This window comes from Ochotona princeps, chromosome 28 (genome assembly GCF_030435755.1).
Source record: "Ochotona princeps isolate mOchPri1 chromosome 28, mOchPri1.hap1, whole genome shotgun sequence".
Taxonomy (NCBI): Eukaryota; Metazoa; Chordata; class Mammalia; order Lagomorpha; family Ochotonidae; genus Ochotona; species Ochotona princeps.
In genome coordinates this window covers 13,259,850-13,286,899 of record NC_080859.1, presented here as the reverse complement: position 1 = coordinate 13,286,899, position 27,050 = coordinate 13,259,850, and the positions used below count along the sequence as shown (strand labels likewise).

Here is a 27,050-nt window from a genome sequence, read left to right as displayed (position 1 = left end):
GTGAAGTTTTTGTTTCAATACTTAAAGGAAGATGGAGTTCAAGAGAAAGCTCTTCTCCACTGGCTGACTCTCCAAACAGCCAGGGTTGGAACTGGAGGTCAGCATGCCGTCCAGGGACCACAGTGCCGTCCACGGACCACAGTGCCACGAGCCGTCACCGCAGCGTCCCGGGAGCTGGAGCCAGAACTCAAGTTCAGACACTATGATGTAGAATCTGAGCATTTTAACTGCTAGGTGAAATGTCCATTCTCACCTTGGTACACTGATGCTATTAACTGTTAAGGCATCATTTCCCGCCCCCCTATTGTGTGTGCACCCTGAATTCTTCAAGTAATGGAAGTGGAATCCTTGTATGTAACACCAGGCCTAGAGCTCCCATTCCTACTATACTAAGTACATTCTGTTTGAAACTCAGTTTGTGATTCAAGCACTAACCAGTCAAAATGCACAAAACACAGGATCTGGCATCGCACTGCAGTGGGTTAAATCACCACTTGCCACTCCACGCTGGAGTGCAGGTATGAGTCCCTGCTGCTCTGCTGCACATCAGCTTCCTGGGAACGGGCCTGCGAAGACCACAGCTGCATGGCTCAGCGGGCTTTCAGCCCCCAAGCTTTTGATTCCAGCCTGGCCCAAACTTGACTGCTGCTGTCCTTGGGGGACTAAACCACTGTATGTCTCTCCTTCCCTCTCTCTGCCAAGTCTGCTTTTCCAATAAATAAATACACAAAATTTTTAAAATCCCCAAATATAGCAGCCATAAACATAGTGTATGAACTGTTTGTAGACAGTAGAATAATCTGGAAGATTTTTCCAAACACTACCTATAACCTAGATATTCTAGGCTTCCTGTCAATTTAAAACAACACCAATAATCTAAATAAATATCTAAGTTATATAAGTTGAACACTTCTTAAGTTAAAAATGAATTTAATATTTCTAGTTTGTTACTGGACATCAAGGCTTAGCCATCAGTCCATTCTGCTGGTTAGTTAACCATGAGATCATTGGCTCAGGGGAGTGGGGGCTGGTGGTTGTATCCAGGCCTCACAAGAAAATATCATATGACTTGATGCTAGACAAGGGCAAGTTCAAATCCAAAATCTGGACCCGGCGGCATGGCCTAGCGGCTAAAGTCCTCGTCCTGAACGCACCGGGATCCCATACAGGCGCAGGTTCTAATCCCGGCAGCTCCACTTCCCATTCCAGCTCCCTGCTTGTGGCCTGGGAAAGCAGTTGAAGACAGTCCCAATGCATTGGGACCCTGCACCCGCGTGGGAGACCCGTAAGAGGTTCCAGGTTCCCGGCTTCGGATCGGCGCGCACCGGCCTGTTGCAGCTCACTTGGGGAGTGAATCATCGGACGGAAGATCTTCCTCTCTGTCTCTTCTCCTCTCTGTATATCTGACTTTGTAATAAAATAAATAAATCTTTAAAAAAAAAAATCCAAAATCTGAAGCATGGTTTGGTTTTTGTGATGTCAAACCACCATCAATTATGTCTCTGCATTTTCATTGTTTATAGTTAGCTTCTGATACACAAATGTTTTAGGTAGCAACTGTGGAATTTAAATTCCTTTTATGCATCCAAAAGTGCCACAGAAGAGTAAAGTTATCATGACCTTCATGTTATGTCTTTCACAATTCTAAAAATGTTGTTCTCAATCTATTCCCACTTAATGCTACCCATTGGTACGTTCTCCTAATACCACACATTGGAATTAAGGACCTACAGAACAGAATGTAAGGACCTAAATTCTCTAAAAGTAATAATATTCTTTCTAAGGAATATGCACTTTCTAAATGGGAAAGTGACTTGCAAGAAAAATGTCATTTAACTTTGTGGGGATTGTATTATTCATAGGTTGAGATTATTTGGCTATCATTTTTAGCACCAATTAAACTAAGCAGATAACAAATCCCAAAGTGGTTTTGTGTTACCCACTAACTTTAACCAGCAAAATTGTTATAATTTCTTTATGTTTCCCCCACATTCTTAGCAGTCATTCTAGAGTTGAGTGGAGCCATAAAATATACTATGATTTTACTCACAGGCCATCCAAGTTTCATATTTTATTACAAATTTGGCAAGATCACTTTTCTGCAATAACTGTCTCTACAGCTCTGACAAGTGGAATACCACATCCAGTGACTTGAGTAGCTTAAAACAGCTCGGACGTGTTTCCACAGAACGTGTAAAGCACACAGGCCCTGCATTCTTTCTGTAAGACAATGACAAAATGTAGTGCAGCGATAACCAAGATTCTTATTCTCTGAGTCATACTTTCGATTACAAGAAATGTTTTCATCTGCCATGGCTAGTTTGTCTGAAGCTTTTGTTATTTTGTTCACCACTTTGGTCACAGAAAAAAGAATTAGCAGCATTGGAAGGTGCTAACAATTAGGCTTAACATAGAGCTTGCTGGTAAAAATTAGCACTGAATTAACAACACTTTAGGAACCACCAAAAGCAAGATTTCTAGGATCTTCCTGTTCCTCTCAACACACCATCAAAAAGCTCCAATATTTCTGGGTAAAGGAGGGAGGCTGAGCAAGGACCATTTTCATAAAGGATTGCAATGTTTCATTGTGTTTCACTACTCAATTAATCGGAGATGCATTTGTGTTTGCAGGAAGCCACGTGTACCTGCCTGCCTTTCTGCGCTCATTATACTGCTGAATAGAAGGCGCACACATCTGTAATTATGCATGGAGACCTCTCTGTGAAGGGTTTGAACCGGATCGTTTCCACGAAGACTTCCCACACGGGCGGGGAGGGGAAGAATTCTTCAGGGGAATGGATGGATCTGAAAGGTGAACGGGACTGGGATCACCAAGTACCGTCGAGCGATTCAAGATGAGGCCAAAAAAAAAAAATGAGGTGCAAAGGAATTCTGATCTTAACAATATGCATTTAAAAAAAAAAAGTGAAGCTGCACACCACCACAGGATGGAGGATAGTATGTTACCAACACACACAGTGACGGGCTGGACCCGCAGACAACAGTTACGAAACCGCCGGCTCAGTGAACCCGGGATAGTTACTAAACGTCCCTCCCAGTGGCTCTTTTTGTTGCCGGTCGGCGCCGCGCCCTGCGACCCGCCCTCCCAAGGGAGGGACCTAGAAGGCTGGGTTGTAAAAGTCCTTTCCTGAACCCTGCACGGGCCACCCACACACGAACAGGGCGACGTCACGGGATGTCAGCCAGTCCCTCCCGGTCAGCTCCGCGGGGTGCCCCGCCCGTGCCGGGCTCAGGGGCCGGTGGGGGTGGGGACGGCGGTGGGGGTGGGGACGGCGGTGGGGGTGGGCGCAGGTCGCCGCCGCGATGGGGGGCGACCACAGTAAACGCACAGGAGCTAAGGTTCCCGGGCAGCCTGGTGCAAGGCACGGCCCGGTGCGGCGAGCAGGCCCCGCAGGCAGTGCAAAGCCCGCGGCCCGGAGACCCCACCCCGCGCGCGGCCCTTCCGCCGCTGCCCACACCCCCGAACCCCGTCAGGTCCTACAAGCCAATCTGCGGTCTCGAACCCAAAACACGACCTCTCCCCCACACCCCCGCCTCACGCCCCGGACCCATCCCCGTCCCTTCTCCTCAAAGTCTCTCCGCCGCGACGTCCTTGCGCCACCTCCCGAGTGGGACGACGGTCGAGACACCCATACCCGCACCATAAGCCAGCCTGCAGCAACCACTTCCCGGAATTCAACGCCGGGCCGCTTCAGGGCGGCCACCTGAGCGATAGAGCAAAGGCCCGGCAGCAGCCGCGCGGCCAGAGTCCGGCGGCGGCGGCAGCGGCGGCCTGGACGTAGCCGGCGTGCGCGTGCCCGACGGGGGGGAGGGAGGGCGCGCTCCGCCCCGCCCCATCCCGCCCACTCCACCAATCGCTCGCCTATTCTCGCCCACGACTCCGCCCCTCGGCCCCGCCCCCGCGCCTAGAGAGGCCCCGGCGTGCGCGCCCCCGCCCGCCTCGCGCCCGGCGGGGAGAGGGAGTGAGCGGAGGCGCTGACGTCGTGCGGGAGGCGGAGGCGACGGCGACCTCGGCGGTGGCGGCGGCGGCGGCTCCGACCGAGACGGTTGCGCTCGCTCGTTCGCTCGGCGTCATGGCGGCTGCCGGGGGCCGATAAGCGGCGGGAGCGGGAGCGCGCGCGCGGCGGCGGCTCGTTACTTTTCTGCCTTCGCCTTTGGGTGCTTCAAGAATGAATTGATTGTTGGAGCCACTCGGCGGGGATCGCGCGTTTGGTGCCGCGGGCCCCGGGGGCTTCCCTTCCCTCGCCTCTTCTCCGCGCCTCTCACCCCGCAGGCCCCCTTCTCCTCCGGCCTGACGGACTCCCGCTCGCCGCCCCCGCCGCCCCCAGGACGCCCGGAGCCTCAGGACTGCGCGGCGGGCACGCCGAGGGTCGCTACCCCCCACCGGCCCCGCGGGCGCGCGGGGGAGGCCGCCGACCCGGCTCCCCTCCGGCCCCGCCGCGCCTCCTTCACGTCCGCCGGGTAAGAAAGGAGTTGGGGAGCGGCCGGCGGCGGGTCAGGATGTGGCGGCGGGGTGGGGGTGGGGGGTTGGACGGAGAAGCCCCCCCGGCGGGGCGGAGGAGGGCGGCGCGGTGCCCGGGCGGCAGGGGGCCGAGGCCGGGGCGGCTCCGGTGGCCGGGGCCTGGCCCGCGCAGGGGGCGTGTGAGCGCAGGAGGCCGGCCGGCCGGCGGCCACTGGGGCACCGGCCTTGGGGCCTGCCTCGGGCCTCGGGCCTCGGGCTGGCCGGGGCGTGGGAGCCCGGGAGAGCGGGCGAGAGCGCCTGGCCGGAGCGCCGGTCCTGCGGCCGCCGCCGACCCGGGCTTCCCAGCACGTGGGGACCGGCGGGGAGGGGGAGGGGGCGGCGGCTCGGGCGAGCCTGGGAGGGCGCGGGGCGGGTCTGCGGGAAGTTAGAGGCGGGAAGGGAAAAAGGATTCCGGGACCGGGATGGAGGATCTCCCGGGTCGGGCCGGGCCGGGCGGGGGTGGGTGTGTGGGGGAGGAGGAGGAGGAGGGTGCTGGTGCTGGTGCGAGCGCAGCGACTAAGGACCGAGGAAACGGAGAGGGTGGTTTCTAGACCCCTTTCTAAAAGTCTCGCTGCAAAAACTTACCGGGAACCCAGCAACTGGTTTGAAAAAAAAAAAGAAAGAAGAAGCCAGAGCATCGCAGAGGTTTAGGGACTTGGGGGAGGAGTCTTTGTTGAGCCGCCCTAAAGACAAGAGAGAGTGGAGTTCGGCCGGAGTCTTGGAAACTTAGGGCCGTGAGAAGGGTCTCGGAACGTGGGCGCCCCGGGCCAAGGGACGAGAAGGGAGAAAGGAAGTTAACAGTGCACGGAGAAAGCCATTTTGAGGGACGACAGGGAGGTGAAAGGGATAGAACGGAAAGAGGAGGCAACTTTGTTAATGAAGGCTTTGGCGGAATAGCCAGTTTGTTACAGAGCAGCGACTTTGTAACTGTTGGAAGACAACAGTAACAGCTCCTCAGCCGGGGTTGGAGTTAATGGTAACATTAGGGAGAAGTATGGAGCGGAATGGTTACATTTTAGAAGACCTGTGCCTGCCCATTCTGCGGGACGGTGTTTGAAGGAGTAAATTCACCTTGTACCTGCGGAGTTTGCTCAGACAGACCTGGCAACAACTTGCTCACTACCTCCCCCCTCTTGCGTCTCTCCCTGTCTCTGGTGGGGCGGAGGTGGTCGTGGGAGCGAGTTCTCCTCCGGAGACAGGGGGACAGACAGCTCTGCTCTCCGCCGGCCGGCTAGGTACTTTCTGGCTGGGGAAGGATCTGACGTCTCCTTCCCCTGCGTCTTCCTCTCCCTCCCCTGCCGGAGACCTCCTTTGTTTATTCGTGGGTGGCTCGTGGGTGACTCCAGGGCCGAGCTGAAGTGTGCAAAGGTGGAATTCCTGTGTCTCGGTTTGTTCTTTTTTTGCCTCGAACCCTTTCCTACACACATCACGCTCCGCTGTGTATTTTCTTTGTTACCGATTTATTTTTTCATGGGATCTCCACAAGTCTCCACTTGATAACTATTTTTAAAATGTTATCTCTGCACTATCAGTTCACCTGTGAAAGAACACATTTATTTTGACATGCATTTTTGCTAAGATTATATAATCTGTCGTTCTTGTGAGCATTTTCATAACTTTGTCATTTGAGTATATGAGATTCTAGGGAACAGGAGTTAGGGTTTGACAAGAGAAGTTACCTAATGGGATTCCCATGCATGTATGTGTGGTATGATCCATTGTACCACTTTGCAGTGGTAATCTGTATAAATATTACCCAATTGCTTTTGTTCTCTAAAAGTTTTATCACTTTAAAAAGATTTTCCTTTTTTTCCAGTCAGAAATGTCCTAGCAGTTGCATTCTGAATTCTAGTCATTTGGAATGTGGTGAAGTGAAGGCCCCACCCCTTATTTACCTTCTCTAGTCTTAACTTGCCGAGGTGGACTGAGGGCAGGTGCCTAACAGAGTGCCTGTGTTCAAGGACAAGAAATTTTCTTACTTTGGTGATGTCTTTTCTCTAGGTGACGCAGAGAGGGTCCCAGAAAGCCTGTGGTTACTGAAGATTCATCTGTGAACTTTTTATATTCAGAGGAGTCAGTATTTATATTCGTCTTTTAAACTGGGAAGGTTTATATTTTAGAACTTCTTGTGATTTACAATGAATGGACACAGCGATGAAGAAAGTGCTAGAAACAGCAGTGGCGAGGCAAGGTACGTGCTTTGCTGTCAGATGTTGACTTGGAAAGCTTGCTTGATGTTTGAAATTTTTAATTCATCCTCTGAGGTATAGTTAAGTCTGTGAAGTTTTACTGAAGTATCTGTTTTAAATAATGACTTTGATTTGGAAACAGAATGTAAAAACATGAAGTTTACTTCCAGCTACTTGGGGGCTTATATTGCTTGAATTAATGATTGGTGCTGAGACAAGAAATGGACACCTGCATTGGTTTGACTGTTGGGAAAATCACTAAGAAAGAAAGACGGTGAGAATTGCTGACACTTGTCTTCTGCACCGGGGTGTCTAGGTGATGGCCAGCAGCCAGGTATTACTGGGCTACAGTGCTTTTCTGTTCTGATTTTTTGAGTGTGAAGTTCTTGGTCCATATCTTTCCAAAGAAGATAGGATTTGTAGAAATTGATTAGGGAGGGCCCTGCGCAATAGCGTAGCAGCTAAAGTTCTTGCCTTGATCGAGCCCCAGGATCCCATATGGGCGCTGGTTCTAATCCCGGGGGTCCCACTTCCCATCCAGCTCCCTGCCTGTGGCCTGGGAAATCAGCAGAGGACGGCCCAAAGTCTTGGGACTTTGCACCCATGTTGGAGACCCAGAAGAAGCTTCAGGCTCCTGGCTTCGTATTGGCTCAGCTCCTGCCATTGTGGCCGCTTGGGGAGTGATCCGTTGGACGGCAGATCTTCCTCTCTGTCTCTCCTCCTCTCTGTATATCTGCCTTTCCAATAAAAATAAATAAATCTTAAAAAAGAAAAATTGATTTGGGATGTGTCTTTATAAGATTTTTATTTTATTTGAGAAATGGAAAGAGGGATCTTTCATCCACTTCTTTATTCACCAAATGCCCACAAAACCAGCGCTTTAGGCAGGACCAAATCCAGGAGCTGGGAATGCAGCTTGGGCTCACTTGTGGGCGACAGGAACCCAGTGAAAGTGAGGCGTCAGTGCTGCCTGCCAGGGTCTGCATTCAGCAGGAAACTGGAGGCAGGAGCTGCAAGTGGAAACCATGAACTCGAATATGGGATGTGGGCAACTGAGCCACAAGGCTAAGGCCCTGCCTCAGGCATTTGCTTTAGTAAGTTGTTTTTTTTTTTTTTTTTTGAAGATCTGTTTTATTTTATTTTATTGGAAAGTGAGATATACAGAGAGGAGGAGAAATGGAAAGGAACATTTTCCGTCAGTTGATTCACTCCCCAAAGGGCCGCAATAGCAGGAGGTTCACTGATCCAAAGCCTCTGCCGGGTCTCCCACACGGGTGCAGGTCCCAAGGCTTTGGGCCGTCCTCGACTGCTTTCCCAGGCCACAAGCAGGGAGCTGGATGGGAAGTGAGGCTGCTGGGATTAGAACCGGTGCCCATGTGGGATCCTGGGGCATGTGCAAGGCAAGGACCCTAGCCACCAGGCTACTGCACTTGGTCCTAGTAAGTCATTTTATGAGTGGGAAACTGCTTGAAGTGCAGTGTTTTTTAAATTCCTCAGTAGACACCCACATTTTGAGTTATTTGCATATTAATAAAATGCATGCATGTAAGTGCAGGCACTTCTAGAAATGCAAACATTGGACAGCAAGCTGCCTGCTTGCCCCAGTTTTACTTTATTAGCCGGGTGAAACTCTGATTTTAGTCCTTGTAAGTAGGTTTTGGTTGCTTTGTTAAAATTGAGAAGTAAAGCAATGCAATCATACATAGAAAGGACTTAAAATAGTTCTATAATAAGGAGTCAGTATTTGCTTATAATTTGTATCATGTTTTATGAAGCGAAAGTAACTTAAGAAATGGGATGGACAAAAACCACTAAAGTTTTGATAGGCTGGGTTAAGAAAAAAGTGTCTTGGAGTCTTGGAGTTTTGTGACGGAGACGGGTTCACTGTGGCGCGTCAGCTTTCCCAGGCACGCTGATAACAAGGACTTCAGGAAGAACCAAGTGAGAACCAGCGGTGGAACGCAGCATGCGCGAGCTGAACAAGTGTATAACTCGGGAGTTGCAAAAAGTTATCAACAAAACCTGAGTTGACACCATCTCTTTATTATCTAATTCTCATTAATTTCTTGACTGTAAAATGAGAAGGATTGAAGGGAGGTGTTTTGGGGGGCGGGGGTAGAGTTCATGTTCCATTTAATTACATAGTAAAGTGTCAGTTTGACTAGAATCACCAGGGTTGGAATTGATTTGGAAGATTTGAATTTCCACTTTTTTATACTGTAAAGGGGGAAAGAGTCAAAGCATCCACAGGATTATTTATTTACTGTGAGTCAATAGCAGTGAAGTAGTTAATAGACATGTCGGGTCACTGGAACCAGATTGGGCTCAGTGCGCAACTGTAGCGTGCTTGATTGGTGTGTTCGGAGCAGTAAAGTGTTCTAACCTTCGATGTGTGATTTTGCTGCATTTCTCAGGGAAGTAGTAAGTCAGTTTTATGGTATAGGTGCACAAAGTCAAATTCAGTTATTTGATTCGTTACAACACGTTGTGCTCCTTATTGTGAGCCTGTGTGTATCTTGTGATGCTGAGGAGGAGCTGTTTCTTAGCCTGGGAAGGAGCGAGGTCTGCTCCTGTTTCTGCTGGTATCTTTTCCCTCTGCTCTGTTCTCCAACCTAAAATACACCGGGCCGGGAGACGGCCCTGTCTAAAGGCTGAGGAGGTGAGGGAGGCTTACAGATAAAGAGAATTTTGCAAAAAGCAAAAGCACTGTAACTATGAATATTAACAATGAGATTGAAAAGTATACATTGATACTAATTTTTTTTTTCCCGAGATTTGTCTATATATTTGAAAGTTAGAGTCACACACACAGTCTTCCGTTCGTTGGGTCACTCCCCAGATGGCCGCAATGGCTAACATGGGCCAGACTAAAACCAAGAGCTTTTTCGGGTCCCTCACCTAGGCACCAGGGGCCCAAACACATGAACCATGTTCCACTGCTTTTCCCAGGTCATTTGCAGGGAGCTAAGTTGGAGGAGTGGCCAGGACTGGAACCAGCACCCGCATGGGGTACCTGTATCATAGGCAGAGGGTTCACCCGTATGCTACAATGATGGCCTTTAAAGATTTGTTTATTTTTATTGGAAAGACAAATTACAGAGATGAGGAGAGACAGAAAGATCTTCCATCTGCTGGTTCACTCCCCCCATGGCCAGAGCTGAGCCAATGTGAAGCCAGGAGCCAGGAACTTCTGGTTTTCCCACATGGGTGCAGGGTTCCAAGGCTTTGGGATGTACTGACTAGACTTTGAAATATAATTTGCTGCCAAATTTCCTTTTCCTTTTGTGGAAGATTATGGGATTGAGGGAAGAGTTAAATAGGATACAGTGTGACATTTTCTGTTGGTGCAGTTAGCTTTCCGCTAAAACAAAATCAGATTTTTTTCTTTTTTGTGAAGTGCTGTCTCTCAGACTAAAAGGAAGAATACACAGGAAAATAGGTCTCTGGAAATTCTGCAACTGACAAATTTGAAACTTACTAAGAAATGTGGGCCAGGATGCACCTGTAGGGCAGCTTCAGCCCAACACAAGGTTTTATGTAACTGAAGTTAAGCTTTCTAAAGATAATGCTGGGAGATTTGAAAACATCCATTCCCAGTTGTGTGGATACGTTACTTGTTATTTGCCACTAAGTGTTGTGAATCCTGGTTAGACATTTTTTTGTTTTTTAATTTTACGATTACCTTGAATGATGATTTACCCTAGGCATGAATTTGTGGTTAAGGATAAGAAATGTATCATCATGTTATGCTGAGGTTTGGAGGAGTGTTACAGGCTTGCTTGCGTGTAGATTAAGATTTTTGATAATGTCAGTTTGAATCTACAAGGACATTTATTTAAATCGCCTTAGTGCCTATATAATACCCTAATAGAGCAGGGGGAAGTCCTGATATGCTTCAGTGGGCTCCATTTAGAAGTCAATAGTGCAGCATTTGGGGAGATAACTGTGTTCATGTGTGTTCTACGAGAAAATGTCCTTTCCTCAAAACTGGTGATTTTCTTTTACAATGTGAGTTTGAATTATCTTTTGAGCATACTAGCTGAAGTGGTATTTCCTTAGCTTTATTTGCTGTTATGTCTAATTTTTTTCAAGTCAGTTCATTTTTAAGATCAGAAAGTTTATGCTAACAAGTTCTTTTAGGAAAACTGGATATCATGAATCTGAGATGCCTAGAAATTTAAAAAAAAAAAATACATGTTATGACCACTACGTTTTATTTATTGGTAATTCCAATTCCAATTCGGTGTGTTTTCATTTTTTCCTATTTCATTCTTTTTTTTTTTTTTTTAATTTTAATGTACAATTCCACAGGGTCTGGGATCTCCCTACCTCCTCCCCATGTTCCCACTTCTTGACTTCTCTCTCTCTTGCTGTCTATTTAAAAACATTTCTTTGAGAGAGGGAGAGATTGTGAGATTGATCTTCCACCCTCTAGTGCACTACCCGGGTGACTGCAGCGGCTGGAGCTAGGCTGATCTGAAGACAGGAGCTTCCTTCTGGTCCCTGCCCGCATGTGTTCCCAAGACTTTGGGCCGTCCTACTCTGCCTTCGCAGGCCCCTGACGGGGCTCAGTCGGAAGCAGAGGAGCCAGGACACCATGCCGGTGTTGGGCTAAGGGCCAGCCTGTACGCCTGTGTGCTGGGCCTAGATCTGATTTGTTTTTTTCTCAGCCTAGATACGCAGTGCCTTCTGCTAAGTCTTAAAGTTGTACTAATTCCCTTTGCTTTCAGAACTTACTATACTATATCAGAGACATTTAATGTTGCTCTAACCCTGAAAGTAATTTCTCAGTTAAATTTTTACAGTATTTTGTAGGTTTGTGGTTAATCTAAGTTACTATAAAATAATCAGGTGGTAAGGAGAAGGTAATTGCATATGACAGCTTTCAAAGGCTGCTTTTCTGTATGTAGACATAAGAATCCAGGCAAATGGGAAGTTACTTCATTCTGCTCAGGTGGTTGCCTAAACTCTCGGTGACTGGTGTATTATATGTGGTACAATTCTTTATAAATAAGGATTGATTTGTGGAAAGAGGTGAGAAAAACACTTTTATGGGAAAACATTTTAAAAACATACAAAAATGCGAAGATTATAGCTGTTGTTATGACCCTGGGTCTGACAGCCGTGACCTTGTGAATTGATTAGAATGTTTGGCCACATCGAAACCCACAGCAGGAAGATCATTGAGCTCTTTAGCTGTGTCTCCCAAACCTGCTACATGGAAGGCACTGTCCATTACATAAGTTAGCACCTTTCATTTTTACAAAACTCACTCAAGACAGCATTATGATTCTCTTTCCAAAAGAGAAAGCCCAGTTGTAGCCGTGCAAAATTGTTTTTTTCCTAAATTATTAGTTAAAATCTAAACTTCTAGAATTTAATTGCTTTTCCTAATGATATACTTTTTCTGTTCCAGAATGTAATCTAGAGTGCAATATTAGTTGTCAAATGTCTCTAGTCTACGGGTTGTGAGTTTCTGGATTTAGTTTTCATACCCTTAAACCATTTGAGAAATAATATCTTCAAATCTTGAATTTGTTTCTTAAAAGAATCCCCTGTATTCGGGGTGAGAGCCATGAGCTCTGCACTTGAGTTCACTGGGAGCGTGGTGTCCGGAGCGTTGCTGGTGCGCCGACCTTCATCACCTGCTGAAGGCTGTATTTGCAGCTCTCTCCACCGTAATTACTGTTTCTCGTTTCCATGTTTTATTCTGTGGAAGCAAATCATTGTTTGTCCCATTTCCGGTCGGCCTGAGTGGGAATTAAGCTGCACTTTTCTGCTACAGTCTCTCCATAAATACAATTAACTTATGGTTCAGTTTGGTGTAGTTTGGACTATGGGGAACCCTTTAGTGTTGGTGTGTTTTCTTTACATGTTGCCATCATTTTAAACCAGAATCAGCCAAGCTCCAAGACGCTCCAGACACTCCAACATACCTTTAAAATATATATGTTGAGATTTGTGTTTATTTGAAGGGCAGATTTTTAGAGCAGGAGAGATAGAGATGTAACATCTTGCATCCTCTGGTTCACTCTCCAGATGAACGCAACGGTCAGCCGAGCTGAACTAAAGCCTCACATGGGTTCCGGTCCCAAGAACTTGGACCACCTCAACTGTGTTCCCAGGCTGGAAGGACGGGGAGCAGCCAGGACATGAACTGGCACCCTTGTGGGTTGCTGCCGCCACAGGGTGGAAGATTAGATTGCTGAGCTATGGCGCCAACCCCAGTGCATGTTTACGTATTTCCTACTTGAAAAGTAGAGCAGGAGAGTAACCACTAGTTGATTTTCCAAATGCCTGCAACAGCCAGGAGCCCTGAACTCCATCTGGGTTTTGTGTGTGGGCGTCGGGGGTTGAAGTGCTTGATCTGTGACGTGTTCACAACAGCCGCTCCCCGAGGCCCCAGCCTTGGTTCCTCATGCTGGAGATGGTCGTGGAGCCGAGTGCTCTTTGCTGCTCAGGCCATTACTGCTTCTGGCCCTAATGTTGCATATAGCACACGGAAGTACGTGACCACGTACATGCCTATAGCACATGGAAGTACGTGACCACGTACATGCCTATAGCACACGGAAGTACGTGACCTGCGCGTGCATACTGAACCATGTGTGTTGGTGCCTTTAGGCATGTTAGAGTCGACATGTTCACACTGATGTGTCTAATTCTAGTATTGCACTCCTGGGTTTCCTGAAGCCTTTGTTTCTTGTTCTTTTAGCAATGAAAGGCTTGGCACTTCATCCATACACTTAATGTATTCTTCCTCAGTATACAAATAGAGCTGTTTCAGAATGTTTCATGCTGTGCTTTCAAGGGAAACTCATTTACCAACTAGAATATATTTGTACACTGTACTTACTAAGGTTTATTTTTAAAATTTTTATTGGAAAGGCAGGTATACAGAAAGGAGGAGAGACAGAGAGGAAGATCTTCCACCCATTGATTCACTCGTTAACGGGCCACAAACGGCCAGAGCTGAGCCAGTCTGAAGCCAGGAGCCGGGAGCCTCTCCTTAGTCTCCCATGTGGGTGCAAGGTCCAAGGCTTTGGACCGTCCTCTCCTGCTTTCCCAGGCCACAAGCAGGGAGCTGGAAGGAAATTGGGTCTGCGGGGATTAGAACTGGTGCCCAAATGGGATCCTGGCTTATTCAAGGCGAGGACTTTAGCTGCTGGGCGCTGGGCCTGACAGTGTACTTTTATATTTAGTCTTACTATTTTCTATTCAAAATAGTGCTTTTCATAATTGATCATTAGCTCATTCTTCTCCACTTTCTGTATTCTCTCACTGTGATCTGTCACAAATTTATAATAAAACTAGATTCACATATCAATTTGCATTGCATTTTGTAGTGTCCATTGCACTGATTTATTGTTAAACTTTGCCTATATGACATAGTTTTGTTATATGGAGTTCTGTGAGTTCTAACAAGTATGTACATTTATCATTCATCCCAGAACTGGATAGCACAACTCTTTCCTAAATTATGCACCCTGTATATCCTAGATGTAATCTGAATTTCCATTGTATGAAAGAGTCCAATGAGAATTATTGATATTAATGTGTGTGCGTAGCTGTTTACCTGCATTCAGCATCGCCTTGTGTTTTATCAAAGCTTGAAGGAGGATTAGGATACTATCTGAAGGGAATAAAGAAAAATAGCCAGTTTACAAACATCTTCTGTTGGATTAATACACAAGTGAGGAGAAAGAATGGTGTTTGGTACATTATAAGAGTGGTGCTATGAGCTCTTTAACTTTTATAGTCTTACTGATGAAGAACTATGTAACTTAGAAAAAGAACAAATGTTGTTGTTGTTGTTTGGAGTGGGAGGAGGGGAGGATAAGACGAGAAGCCATACCCAGGCTCCCAGCCGCTGCAGTAGCCAGCGATGGAGAATGGGCACCAATACCAAGGCGGCCCCTGACGTGGCACATACGCTGAGGGTTCTGCCCAGGTTCGACAGTTCTGAAATGTGGATTTTGCCCATCCAAGAATGAAGAAACCCTTCCAGTGTCCCCAGGCGGACATAGTCGACCTCAGAGCCTGCATTCGCCCAGATGCTTGCTGTCGTCTTGGCAGGGGTGACTGTCCAGTTTGTTCTTTGCTCCTTCCTCTGGCATGGTGTGTATGTCCCAGCAGGGCTCAGTGGCTGCCATGTCCTCCGTGTGGAGAGAGCAAGTGTAGAGAATGATGCAGAGGAAGGTTTCTCGAGAGGTCGTAATGCCCAAATTATTTTATTTACTTATTTTTTTAGAGATTTATTTATTTTTATTGGAAAGGTAGATTTACAGAGAGAAGGAGAGACGAAGATTTTCCATCAAATGATTCACTCCCAGAGTGGCCCCAACGGCCAAAGCTGAGTCAGTCTGAAGGCAGGAGCCAGGAGCCTCTTCCGGGTCTCCCATGTGGGTACTGGGTCCCAAGGCTTTGGGCATCCTTGACTGCGTTCCCAGGCCACAAACAGGAAGCTGAATGGGAAGTGGAGCAGCTGGGATGTGAACTGGTGCCCATATGGGATCCTGGCTCATGCAAGGCAGACTTCAGCCACTAGGCTACCGCACCAGGCCTGAGACCCAAATAATAAGTCTAAGTCCCTTAATAGAAGTTGTTGGACTTTTTGCTCTGTAGTTCTTTTTTCTGCAGTTTGTTGAGTAGTATGCTAAAAATTGCACGTGAGTTACTTCCCGGTAAAGGAGTTTGAGAGAAGGAAGGATAGCAGAATAAATACGGTATTGATAGATGCCCTTGAGTGTGGTTTGTGTGTGACCTGAGCACAACTACTTTCCTTCAACAGACCTTAGAAATCAGTTATACTAGAATCAGTTTGTCATATATGCGTAACTAAGAATTTTTTTAGATGTAACTGAAAATATCTCTGAGACAGCACTGTGGTGGTGTGAGGTAAGTTGTCAAGTGCAAATCTGGGGTCCCCTGGGGTGCTGCTTTGTGTCCTGGTTATCCCTCTCCGATCCAGCTGGGAAAGCAGCGGAGGATGGCTGGGCACTCGCCCGTGTGTCGCCCATGTGTCGTGGGACAGCTCGGTGAGACTCCTGGCTTTGGCTGGCCCGCTGCAGTCGGTACAGTCATTCGGGAAGTGAGCGAGCGAGTGGGTAGGAGAGCTCTCTCACTTTGCCCTTCCCCAACTTTGCCTTTCACGTGAAAGTTAAAAATATTTTAAATACAAACTGTTTAGTCAAAAGTTAACTTTAGGTGAATGATGCACTGCAGTGAAAGCTGCTTTGGATAGATGTAAGTGACTGAGGCTGGGAACACAAAGGCTCTGTTCAGACAGCCCTGACTGGCTGAGACGGGCTCAGAGAAGGGTCCTCTGTGCCGGGACGAACAGCCCCAGGAGCGATTTCCCCTCTGCCTGTTTGGCTTCCGGAAATACAATTGTCTGTACTCACTTCATTTAGATGATTGGGCATCTACTGTGTGCTAAAGAAGATAGGCTTTTGTAATTTGAGTTGATTTTCTTAAACTCTAATTTTTTTTTTTAAGATTTATTTATTTGAGAGTTAAGAGCACACACTTGTGTGAGAGAGCTTCATTCATGGGTTCACTTCCTGAGCTGTCTGCAGGGCAACGGGTAGGTCAGGGTCAAGCCAGGAACTTGTTCGAGGTCCCCCTGTGGGCAGCAGGGTCCGTAGCCTTGGCTCGTTTCTGCTGCTTTCCCAGGTGCACTGTCATGGAGCTGGGCCAGAGCAGGAGCAGCCAGGACTCGGGTCCAGCTTAACCGACCACACCTGCCGCAGTGGCCCCTCGCACGAGCCCTCTGACTACACTGCAGAAAATGTTAGTGCTGTGGCCCAACTCGGCTTGACCTGTGTTCTATCCTGGCAGGCCCGGGCACAGTTTACCCTTGGCACCTGGTGGCTGCAGTCAGGGTCTGAGCAAGACTCCCCATCCTGCGGTCTCCCGGCAACTTCCCAGCTGCCGGAGGTTTGAGCCCCTGAGCCCTACTTCGCGCCACTTTCTGATCCCATTCACCATCCAACGAGGGCGGTGGGTGTGTTGTCCTAGAGATTCAAGCCTCTGTGCCTGGACACTGCAAGGAATCCTATCTCCCCAACCATCTCGGATATATGTTGGCAGCAAAAACTGGGCGAATGAAGACTCTATGATGGGCAGTGTCAACCAGTGAACTCTGCAATGACCTCGTCGAGCTGGGAAAGGCTAGACTGGCAGTGATTCATAACTAGAGAAATATTACAACCACTAGGAGTTGATCACAGCTAAATAACCTCCCCAAGAAGCTGGTCAATCCATCTGGACAATGAGCAGCTGGACTATATGCTTGGCATCTGTTTGCAGGGGAAGAATCTTGATTCATTTTGAACTGTAATGCTGCAAAGGGGTGGGGGGTCCACCGTGGGGGAGGGGCATGGGGAGGGGTGGGGGGAATCCCAGAGCCTATGAAACTGTCACATAATGCAAACAAAAACAAAACAAAACAAAACAAGCATAAGAAAGCAAAAAAAAAAAAATGTTAGTACTGTGATCAAGGGGTCTTTGGAAAAGAGGTGACGTTATTTTAATTATTTCAAGACTTAAAGCAAGGATTTCTGTCTTTGTTTCAGGTAAATGTTATTATTTAATGCAACTTTTACAGAACAGTTATTGCTGTTTCGTGTGACTAAATTTTATATATGGATAAAAGGAAGTTTTATCTGAAATGAGGATCATAATAGTTACAGTTAGCTGTGTTTGGGGTACCAACAGTATAAGTAATTTTTATTCCAGTTTTAGTATGTTTTACACCAAAAGATTTGCCAAATCCACAGTGACCTATTGTAGTCTGCGGTGACGCTGTGTGCCTCAGCGAGGACAATGTGTCCCCATAACACCACACTCCCGTGGTTCTAGCCGACCATTGGAAATACTGTGTTTATTTAGTGCTTGGAGCTTTATTTTTGTGGCAGTCTTCATCAGATAATATAAAAACAAATACTTGAAAACTGTCTTTTAGAAGATCAAGAAATTATGGTGATCTCTTTAAGATCAAATAATTTTAATGTATATATTCGCATTAATTAAAATATTGCTGTGAGTGATTTCAGATTCCACAACAGCAGTGATGTAGTAAGTTGAACCCCTGGGTGGATCATCATCTGTCCTCAGTGTTTTTTATTTTAATGTTGGCCAATTTTTTTAAGAGACATTAAAGAAAAGGGTTTCTTGTTTTGTGTTTAAACATTTGTTTGCCAGGCCTGGTGCAGTAACCTAGTGGCTGAAGTACTCACCTTGCATGTGCCAGGATCCCATATGGGCCCTGGTTTGTGTCCCAGCAGCTCCACTTCTCATCCTGCTCCCTGCTTGTGGCCTGGGAACGCAGTCGAGGATGCCCAAAGTCTTGGGACCCTGCCCCTGCATGGGAGACCCGGAAGAGGCTCCTGGTCAGATCAACTTGGCTTTGGTTGTTGTGGCCACTTGGAGAGTGAATCGTTGGTTGGAAGATCTTCGTCTCTCCTCTGTAAATCTGCCTTTCCAATAAAAATAAATTAATCTTTTAAAAATTTAAAAAAAAATTTTAAAGATTATTTTTTGTTAGAAAGGCAGAGTTACAAAGAGGAGAGAGAATCTTCATCCGTAGGTTCGTAGTGGCTGGAGCTGAGCCAGTGTGAAGCAGGAGCCGGGAGCAGGTTCCAGGTCCCTCATGTGACTGCAGGGTCCCAAGGGCCTTTCACTGACCTGCACTGCTTCCCCGGCGATAGGCAGGGAGTTGGCAGGGAAGTGGAGCAGCTGGGGCACAACCAGCGCCCACCCGTATGGGATCCTGGCACTCGAAGATTGTGGGTTAGCCAATTGAGCCATTGTACTAGTCCTTGGAAAACGTTTTGAGTGTACTTTGAATCAACATGACAGACCCAAACAATCATCTTTGAAGTTAGTTGTATTAAATGGTACTTTCCGAACATCCATTGTAGCAGTTTGGTTTCTTCAGTTAGAAACTTTGAGGGGACGTAATCATGTTTTAAATAACAATGCAATTTTGTGGTGAGTTAGTATTTAGAATTTTCAAAGGTACTGCTTTTTTTTTGTTTTTGTTTTTGTTTTTTTGCCAGGCCAGGTCTGAAACAGTGACACAGCTGGTTTTCAGAGATTTCCTGATTTCACAGATTTCCTGAAACGGGGGAGATGTTTGTCCCAGAAGTTAAGCTGCTTTCTCAGGGTGCCTGTGTTGGAGTCAGGGTTCCACTTCCAGCTCCCCTTTCCTGCTAAGGTGTAAGTGAAGAGTGATTTTGGCCCCTGCCGTTCACATGGGCTGCCTGGGTTGGGTTCCAGGCTCCTGGCCTCACCCTGGCTCAGCCCAGACTCTTGCCAGAGTGAACCAAGAGGTGGGAACTTTGTTTTTGTGCGTATGTTTCTTTCTGCCTTTAAAATGAAATTTAAAAACAGAACCAAAAGAAACAAAGCTGAGGCCTTCCTGGCCCTGCCAAGTCAGAAGCTGTGTGTGATTGGGTCTCCAGGCGAGACGTGGAAGTTGGAGAAGACTTCACTAAAAATTTTTCTGATAACTCTGATAGTTACTAGCATTACTTCATCACATTTGTTTTATTTAGGTGTATGTAAATGCTGCATCATGATACAAAATGTAATTTTTGCCATGGCCCAAAATGTTCCCGAGACATGGCTTGCATTGGTCCACTAATTCATCCTTTGTTATTAATGCTAGCACTTAAAAAACTTTTACCTACTGCATTTCACATTGTTTCTGCAGTCATGAAGAAGCGGGTAATAGCTTATAAAAAGAGCAAAGTCCCAACTGAGTTCTGCAGTTTGATTAGGAATGATGGTACATGCATCGAAATAGTGATATCAAGAAGAAATTAGTGGTAACATATGAAAAAAATATGGCGGGAGAATGAGATGGAACGATGATGACCTGTAAGGAGGAAAATGTGGGGTGATGGTGAAGGACAGGTGATTTTTAAAGAGTGGAGGTTCACTCAGTTTTGAGGAAGAAGCATTGTCCTAGGAGGAGCCAAGCTGGCGGGCAGGCGCGGGTTCAGCACCCTAACATCAATCCCTCCGGGGACCCTTGGCCCGATTGCTTGCCCGGCGTCTGGTTCCTCATGAGGAGTGGAAACATCTTTGTCTTGCTGATAATCATTTATCTTTTTTTTCCTGATGCTTTGTAGTGGAAGACCTTGACCTGGCAGCTGAGATGATGAGGGAGTTCAAGTCACGCCCTCCAAAGCCTGTTCTTTGAGCATTGCTGTAGTGTGTCTAGGCCAGACGTCTCCAGTAGTGACCGCTTGCTCGCTCTTGGCGAAGTGAGCTCTGCTCTTGAAGGTTGTTCAGGGACCCTGGCTTGCTGGACAGAGTTGCTCCTCTTTGCCTGAAATATGAGATTTATTTATGTATTTGAGATACAGAATTATTTTCTCTCTGCTGGTTCACTTCCTCAGAGGCCACAACAGTCAGGACCGAGTCCTGCGGAAGCCAGGAGCCAAGAATTCCATCTCGGGCTCTGGCATTGTAGGTCAGGCACTTGGACAGTTTTCTGCCGCCTCGGGAGCATTGCATGGAGCTGAATCAGATGTGATGCAATTGAACTTGAGCTAATACTCTGTGAGATGCCAGCATTGCAGGTGACAGCTTAAGCGGCTATGCCGCAGCACTGGCCCCAGGCTTGCTGGTTTTAATGTGTGCCTCCTGATGATCCAGTGGTTGCTGTTTTCTGCACTCAGGAGAGAGAAGTGGAGGCAGCGTCATGACAATGCTGTTGTGTGTAAATCGTAGTGTTACTGCTGTCGTGTTTGGCCAGAAACTGCTCACGCAGCCACAGCTGACTGAAACCGGTGGTGGGAAGCCTGTTGCTCTGTTTGTCAGGCTTTCGGTTTTTCGTCTGTCAGTACTTAAGCCGATTTGAAAGGCAGCGTAACAGGGAGGGAATGAGTTGCACAGAAAGACCTTTCAGCTGCTTCTTGCTCCCCACATGGCTGTACTAGGCCGAAACAAGAGCCAGAATTCCTTCCTGGCCTCCCACGCGGGTAGCGTCAGTGTTTGCCTTCCCCTGGGTGGCCTTCTCGGGCCCAGGAGCAGGGAGCTGGACCTGAAGTGGAGCAGCTCCCCCAGGGCGCTGCTGGCTGAGCCGTGCCGCTGGCCCTCTGTCCGTGTGTTCCGCAGCATCTTCTCTCACTGCCCAGTAGAACTACCTCAATTTAGCAGCTTATAAAAGCTGGGGAAATAAAATATGAAATCTGGGGACAAAGGGAGTAACCCATTAGTAAGTGAGGTTAAGTGATAGATCCTAGCGTTTTTGCAGACAGTCTGGGCTCAGAATATGCACGAGCAGCAGTTTTTCTGTCAGGTGTTAAGTTTTCAGGTGTTGATGCTCTGGCGTCTAAAACCTGCTTCAGGATTTATCAGGGCCAGTGTGTTCTGTTGGTCTGGTGGGTGGTAAGGAATGCAGCTACACGCTGGTGCCATTCCTTTAGAAGGTCATTCATTACTTCATTCAAACTTTATGTTCCCTTGCAGACTAATTCCCAGTACCTGTGATTCAAAGAGCAAAGGATGTGTTGTGGCTTTTTTGTCTCTGTACTGTAGACGAATCTGTCCGCTTGATAACTTGTCATTCCTGGGTAGCCGGAGTGGGTCTTGGTGTCTGTTTCAAAGGACCGATTGGTGAGGCAGCCACGTTGATTGACAGGAAGTGTTACTAGCCCTCTGTCACACACTGGACTAAACTGACAGGAACTCCAGAAAAGATGTCCTTCTCAAACGGGAAAGTTATATGTGATGTTGCACAAAAGGAGAAAAAAGTTGTGTTGCTGAACTTGGCAAGAAAATCTCCTATGTTCCAGAAACAAAGGGGAAGCCGAAGCCTGAGCAGCAGAAGGCAGCTGTGAGCTCTGAGCCAGCACGGTGGCAGGGCTGTGCAGACAAGGAGAGGCGGGCATGAGGGCCAGAACCTGGCATCGGGGCTGCAGTGTAAGAAGTGTCTGTAGTTTGTGAAAAAATATCTTCCCTTTAAAGCTGAACTGTACATGGATTACTTTCCCTGCAAAGCACCTAAGAAAGCTCACGGTGTCTTAAAGAACTGCCTTGTGGTGAACCCTGAGCTCGTCTGGAGCAGGAGCTTGTCAGGTCAGCACAGAGTGCAGGGGCATAGAGTGCAGGGCGCAAGGCCTGGCCGTCCTCTGCTGCTTTCTCAGGCCGTCAGCGGGGAGTGGAGAGTTAGCATGCGCTCCCACTGCACCAGCCCCAGGGGAAATGGTGTATTTCTTTCTTTCTTTTTTGTAATAGAAATACTTAACGCAGCAACAACCATTTGGCACGGAAGTTAGGACGATACTTGGAGTGGCCCCATCCCGTGTTGGTTGCTGATTCCAGTCCTCATTCCCTTGCAATCCAGCTGCCTGCTCGGGTGTGTCGGCGGGGCAGCAGGTGGCTGAGAGACCTTGACCTCCCGCTCCTGGCTTCAGCGTAAAGCTTTGAGTATTCTTTTTAAAAGTTATGCAGAGCATTTGCATGATTTCAAAACTGATTGAGGTATCTGAGTCCTGGCTGAGTCCTGGCGGGCTTCTAGGAAGAGAGCCTGGAGTGTGAAGACTCATCTCTCTCCAGTCTCTGTTCATTCTGAACATAGGCGGATTAAGGAGTGGAGAGTCCAGTCACTCTGCACCTGCTTTGCAAGCGTTAAGTGAAGGAAAAGGTACGGTTAGATACCCTGGGAAAAGGGAGCAGTATTCTGAAGACCCTTGTAAGCAGTTAATTCTTTCTTGAAAAATAAATGTAGCAGTGCTTCTTAATGTTCTCATTATTGTGACAAACTTGGTGTTTATCAGATGATTGTGTTAAGGTTAAGAGACTAGTGGATAGTTCTCACTGGAGTTCACTGAACAAGAGATCCTGTTACTTAGTAAGGGTAGAAGAAATGAATTTGTGTCCAAAAACGTGTTCTGGTATTTGTGCTAAAATTTCTCTCAGGAGACCCAAATAAAATACAATTGTATGGGTAGGGTGGTGGTGGTATGTTTTAATTTTAAATTAAAACTAATCCTGTTTCTCTGAAGACAAATTATTTCAATAGATTTTAATGGCCTTAAATGTGCTTATTCATACTTTAAGCATTCTAAGTTTTATCTAACTTGTAGACTCAAAAGTCTTCCCATAAACTTATTTCTTTCTATGAATTAAATCTGGACAAAGAATTACTTTGAACTCTGAAGCCTATTTTCTTAGTGTAATACCTCCATCTAGTGGCACTGTTGAGAATTACAGGAAAGGATGGGAGGCTTGTGTTTCCCTACACCCGGTGGTAGGTAGGTTTATTCATCATCTTGGAGCAAAATTGTGATCTGAGTGTTGAAGCTATTGCCAAGATTTACTAAACTTATTGGCTATGTCAGATGCTACAGTCAACTTACCAATTCTTTTTTAATTTGGCTGATAATTACAATATGAAATAACAAATAATTATTTTCGTTTTTCAGACTTTGCGCCAACTTTTGATGAACTTTGTTTATTTTCTGATTGTAGCCAGTCGGATGACGACTGTGGGTCAGCTTCGGGCTCTGGATCTGGCTCCAGCTCGGGAAGCAGCAGTGATGGGAGCAGCAGCCAGTCGGGCAGCAGCGAGTCTGACTCCGGGTCTGAGTCGGGCAGTCAGTCCGAGTCCGAGTCCGACACTTCCCGGGAGAACAAAGTTCAGGCGAAGCCGCCCAAAGTGGATGGAGCCGAGGTAACGGGAGCGGCGTGACAAGTGAACTTACATGTTTCTTTGGGAAAATAAATAGGTTTGGTTGAAACTGTTTGGGTTTAAGAATATTTTACACATTGACATTTAGTTCTAGTGAAGCTTTAACTTGTGATTATATGGCTGTATACTGATTGACCTGGGAGCAGAGCAATTTGTAACTGTAGAGCAGCAAATTTTTTAATAAATTCATTTATTTTTTATTGGAAAGTCAGATATACAGACAGGAGGAGAGAGAGAGAGGAAGGTCTTCCATATGTTGATTCACTCCCCAAGTGGCCACAGTGGTCAGAGCTGCGCCGATCCTGAGCCAGGAATCTGCATCCTCTTCCGGGTCTCCCAGGCAGGTGCAGGGTCCCAAAGCTTTGGGTCGTACTTGGCTGCTTTCCCAGGCCACAAGCAGGGAGTTGGATGGAAAGTGGGGCTGCCGGGATGAGAACCGGCGCCCATATGGGATCCTGGTGTGTTCAGGGCAAGGACTCTAGCCGCTCGGCGAGTGCACTGGAAAACAGCAGTTGTAAAATGCACACATAAATGTTTTATTTTTACTGTGGCAAAAATCGAATTTCATAAATACTCAATTGCTTAAAGATAAAAATAAGATTTTATGACTTGTTAGCCTTGTAGTATACAGTCTCAAGATTTTCATAGGAAATTTATTGCTAATAGCAGTTGGGTTTAATAAAAGTCTGTCTTGGAAGGTGAATGGGAAATGGAGTAAGGGCTGTTAGAGTAAACTCCCACAAGATGTAACAGAACTTGTGCATACTACATGGTTGTGTGCAGTGTGTTACTCCCCAGGGTAGTTAGTTCTGTGAATCAACACCTTTCCAAAAAAAGCTGTACCAAGGTCATCTGTTCAGTGAGGTTTCTGTAGATGCTGTTGAAGCTATTTGTCTCATGCTGGCAGAGCAGGTAACCACACTGTGAGAAGTACTTGGAAGGCATTTTGTTTTTGAAAAAAATTTTTTAACATATAGAGGATGCTAATATTCTCTGTTAAACTCGGTGCCGTAAGTTTAGCATTTTGGGTAATATAATTAAGTATTGGTGATGATAATTATATGAATAAGGAACATACTATTAATTTATGGATTGGAGATAGTGAAAATGTTAGTGATTTTTTTTTTTTTTTTTTTTTTTTTTTTTGAAGAAATTAACCACTGGTGTTTTCTTGGGTTTTCTCATCATCTCCTGTTTCATTGATATTTCTATTACAGTTTTGGAAATCCAGCCCTAGTATTCTGGCCGTCCAGAGATCTGCAATGCTTAAGAAGCAGCAACAGCAACAACAACAGCAAGCCTCATCCAACAGTGGATCGGAAGAAGTAAGCTTCCAGTGTAACTGTGTCTAAAGTGTACACGTTCCCTAATCCTTAAATTACAATTATAAATTAGCAATAAATGCTTTGAAAGGCTGGGAAATACATAAGACTCTTGAAACTTAGGCATGCTGGTATCCAGAAATTCTGCTTGCAAGCATTAATCCAGAATAAGCAGTAGAAGTTTTTTGTTGTTTTGCTCATCCTAGCAAAGCTGGAAATAAATGTGAAATCTGAGGGAAATAATTAAATGATATGAACACAGACTAATGGATGAAATAATTTTATATCATCAGATGTTTTTGTACAGAATATTAACATTAATCGTGACTTTTTTTTTTATGGTGCAGCTTTTTGTTTGTTTGTAAGATTTGCATTTGAATGGCAGAGTTACAGAGAGGAGAGCCAGGGAGAGGTCTTCCATCCACATCCACTGGTTCTTGCCCCAAATGGCCGCAATAGCCAGAGCTGAGCTGATCTGAAGTAGGGAGCCAGGACCTTCTTTCAGGTCTCCCACGTTGGTGAGGAGGCCCACAGGCTTGAGCCATCCTCTGCTGCTTTCCTAGGCCATTAGCAGGGAGCTGTATGGGAAGTGGAACAGCCAGGACATGAACCAGTGCCCACATGGGATGCCAGTTCTTTTTAAATTTTTGTTTATTTATTTGGAATGCCGGTTCTACAGACAGAGGCTTGGCCTGTTGTGCCCAGGGGCTAGCCCCTGACATGTGTTTAAAAGAGCAGTCTGCAGCTAACATCAGTGTAGTTCCTGCATGTTTGCACAAAAACACTGAGAAAAAAAATTCAAGAATAATGGTGGGTGGTGCTGGACCTTTGGCCTACTGGTTAGGACATCCTCATCCCGTGTCAGAGTGCCCTGGTTGGAGTTCCAGCTCTCGCTCCTAATTTGAGGTTCTTGCTGGTGCAGATCCTGGCAGGCGTCAAGCAGTGGCCCAAGTGCTAGACCTTAGCAGAGTTACTAGCTTCTGGCTACAGGCTCAGCTCAGCCTGGGCCCTTGAAAGTAAACTGGTAGGTGGAGCTCTCTTTTTCTCCTCTTCCCAGCTTCTCCCCCCCTCCCAGCTTCTGAATTAAAAGAAAAAGATATAAACAAACAAACACTAGTGGATGAGAAAAATATTAATTGAAATTTTGGCACACCAGCAACTAGATTTTCATGTTGTGTCTGTACTGAGCAATGGGGATGGTTTCCGGGAATGGGAGATTATAAGACTAAAATGCTGATGCTGCAAATTTGCATGATTTCATTCTGATTTACAACATAAGCATTATTAATTAATGATTCAGCAAGAATATCGTTACGTTCTTCTCGTTAGTGAATGATGCTTTGTTTCTCTCTAGGATTCCTCTAGCAGTGAAGATTCCGATGATTCATCAAGTGAGATAAAAAGGAAAAAACATAAAGAGTATGTCACGTTGTGCACTTGACTGCCTTCGTATAAATAAGGACTCTTACTGGGCTTTTAAATTTCTTTATGAAATGTCTTGCCATAGTGGTCTTGCATATTCTTGCTGTGGTGTATTTTCATGTAAACCATGAAATCTTAGCATTTGTCTTTTAGTGGCCGTGGAAGTTTTGGTGCCATCTCTTATTTTCATGTTGCTTCTCTTCTCTATGGATTTTTAAGTTGTTAAGATATGATAAAGTGTTGTTTGTGAAACATACATGGCACTACAGGATGACTGATTTCAGGTGATTCTGTCAATGTATGCCAGTGGTCATCCTTAAAATTCATGTGCACATGAAATATACTTGATTTAGAATCATGAGAATTCACTGTAATTGTCTCAAGATCCTGGCTCAGAAATGTAGTAAGTAGACAGAGGGAGGAGGAGATCTTCCATCTGCTGGTTCACTCCCCAATGACTGGCACCGCTGTGGGGAAGCCGGGCCTAAGCCCGGAGCCCGGAACTGTGTGGCTGGGTCTCCCACACAGGTGGCCAGAGATGCACGGGCTGCGCGGGCTCAGCCACCCAGAGCAGGAGCTCAGGTGGGATGCTGTTGTCGTGGGCAGTGGCTTCACCTCCTGCCCCAGGACCCCGGCCCCTCTCTATTCTGCACTTTGACTTTGGTGGGTCTCACTTTGGATTTGTGAGGTTTTTCCCATAGGGCTCCACTAATGACAAGATGTCGGGTCTTTTATTAGATTCTGAGAGTCTAGTCATTTGTGTAGTTGAGTGTTTTCTCTCCTGCCTGTGGATTCCCCCAGTTCTGTATTATAGACGTAGTTTGACACATTCAGTTTTACCTTCCGTGAGTCGTGTTGTAGCGTGCATGAATCTCTATTGCTGTGCT

The 27,050-nt window shown here is 46.5% G+C and overlaps 1 protein-coding gene across 4 annotated transcripts in view; it reads left to right on the top strand.

The window, feature by feature from the left end:
* The first annotated feature begins 3,989 nt into the window (after positions 1 to 3,989).
* Positions 3,990 to 27,050, top strand: part of CHD1 (chromodomain helicase DNA binding protein 1) — a 61,461-nt gene continuing 38,400 nt past the window's right edge. Inside the window, exons 1-5 of one of the 4 annotated variants that reach the window (XM_058656203.1) lie at positions 3,990 to 4,482; positions 6,524 to 6,713; positions 23,200 to 23,401; positions 24,637 to 24,744; positions 26,096 to 26,160. In XM_058656203.1, coding sequence (XP_058512186.1) covers positions 6,661 to 6,713; positions 23,200 to 23,401; positions 24,637 to 24,744; positions 26,096 to 26,160 — 428 coding nt within the window. In that variant the 5' untranslated portion in view covers positions 3,990 to 4,482; positions 6,524 to 6,660. Of the gene's footprint in view, positions 4,483 to 5,889; positions 5,910 to 6,523; positions 6,714 to 23,199; positions 23,402 to 24,636; positions 24,745 to 26,095; positions 26,161 to 27,050 lie in introns of those variants that run through there. The other 3 variants (XM_058656201.1, XM_058656204.1, XM_058656202.1) reach the window with 3 other exon arrangements.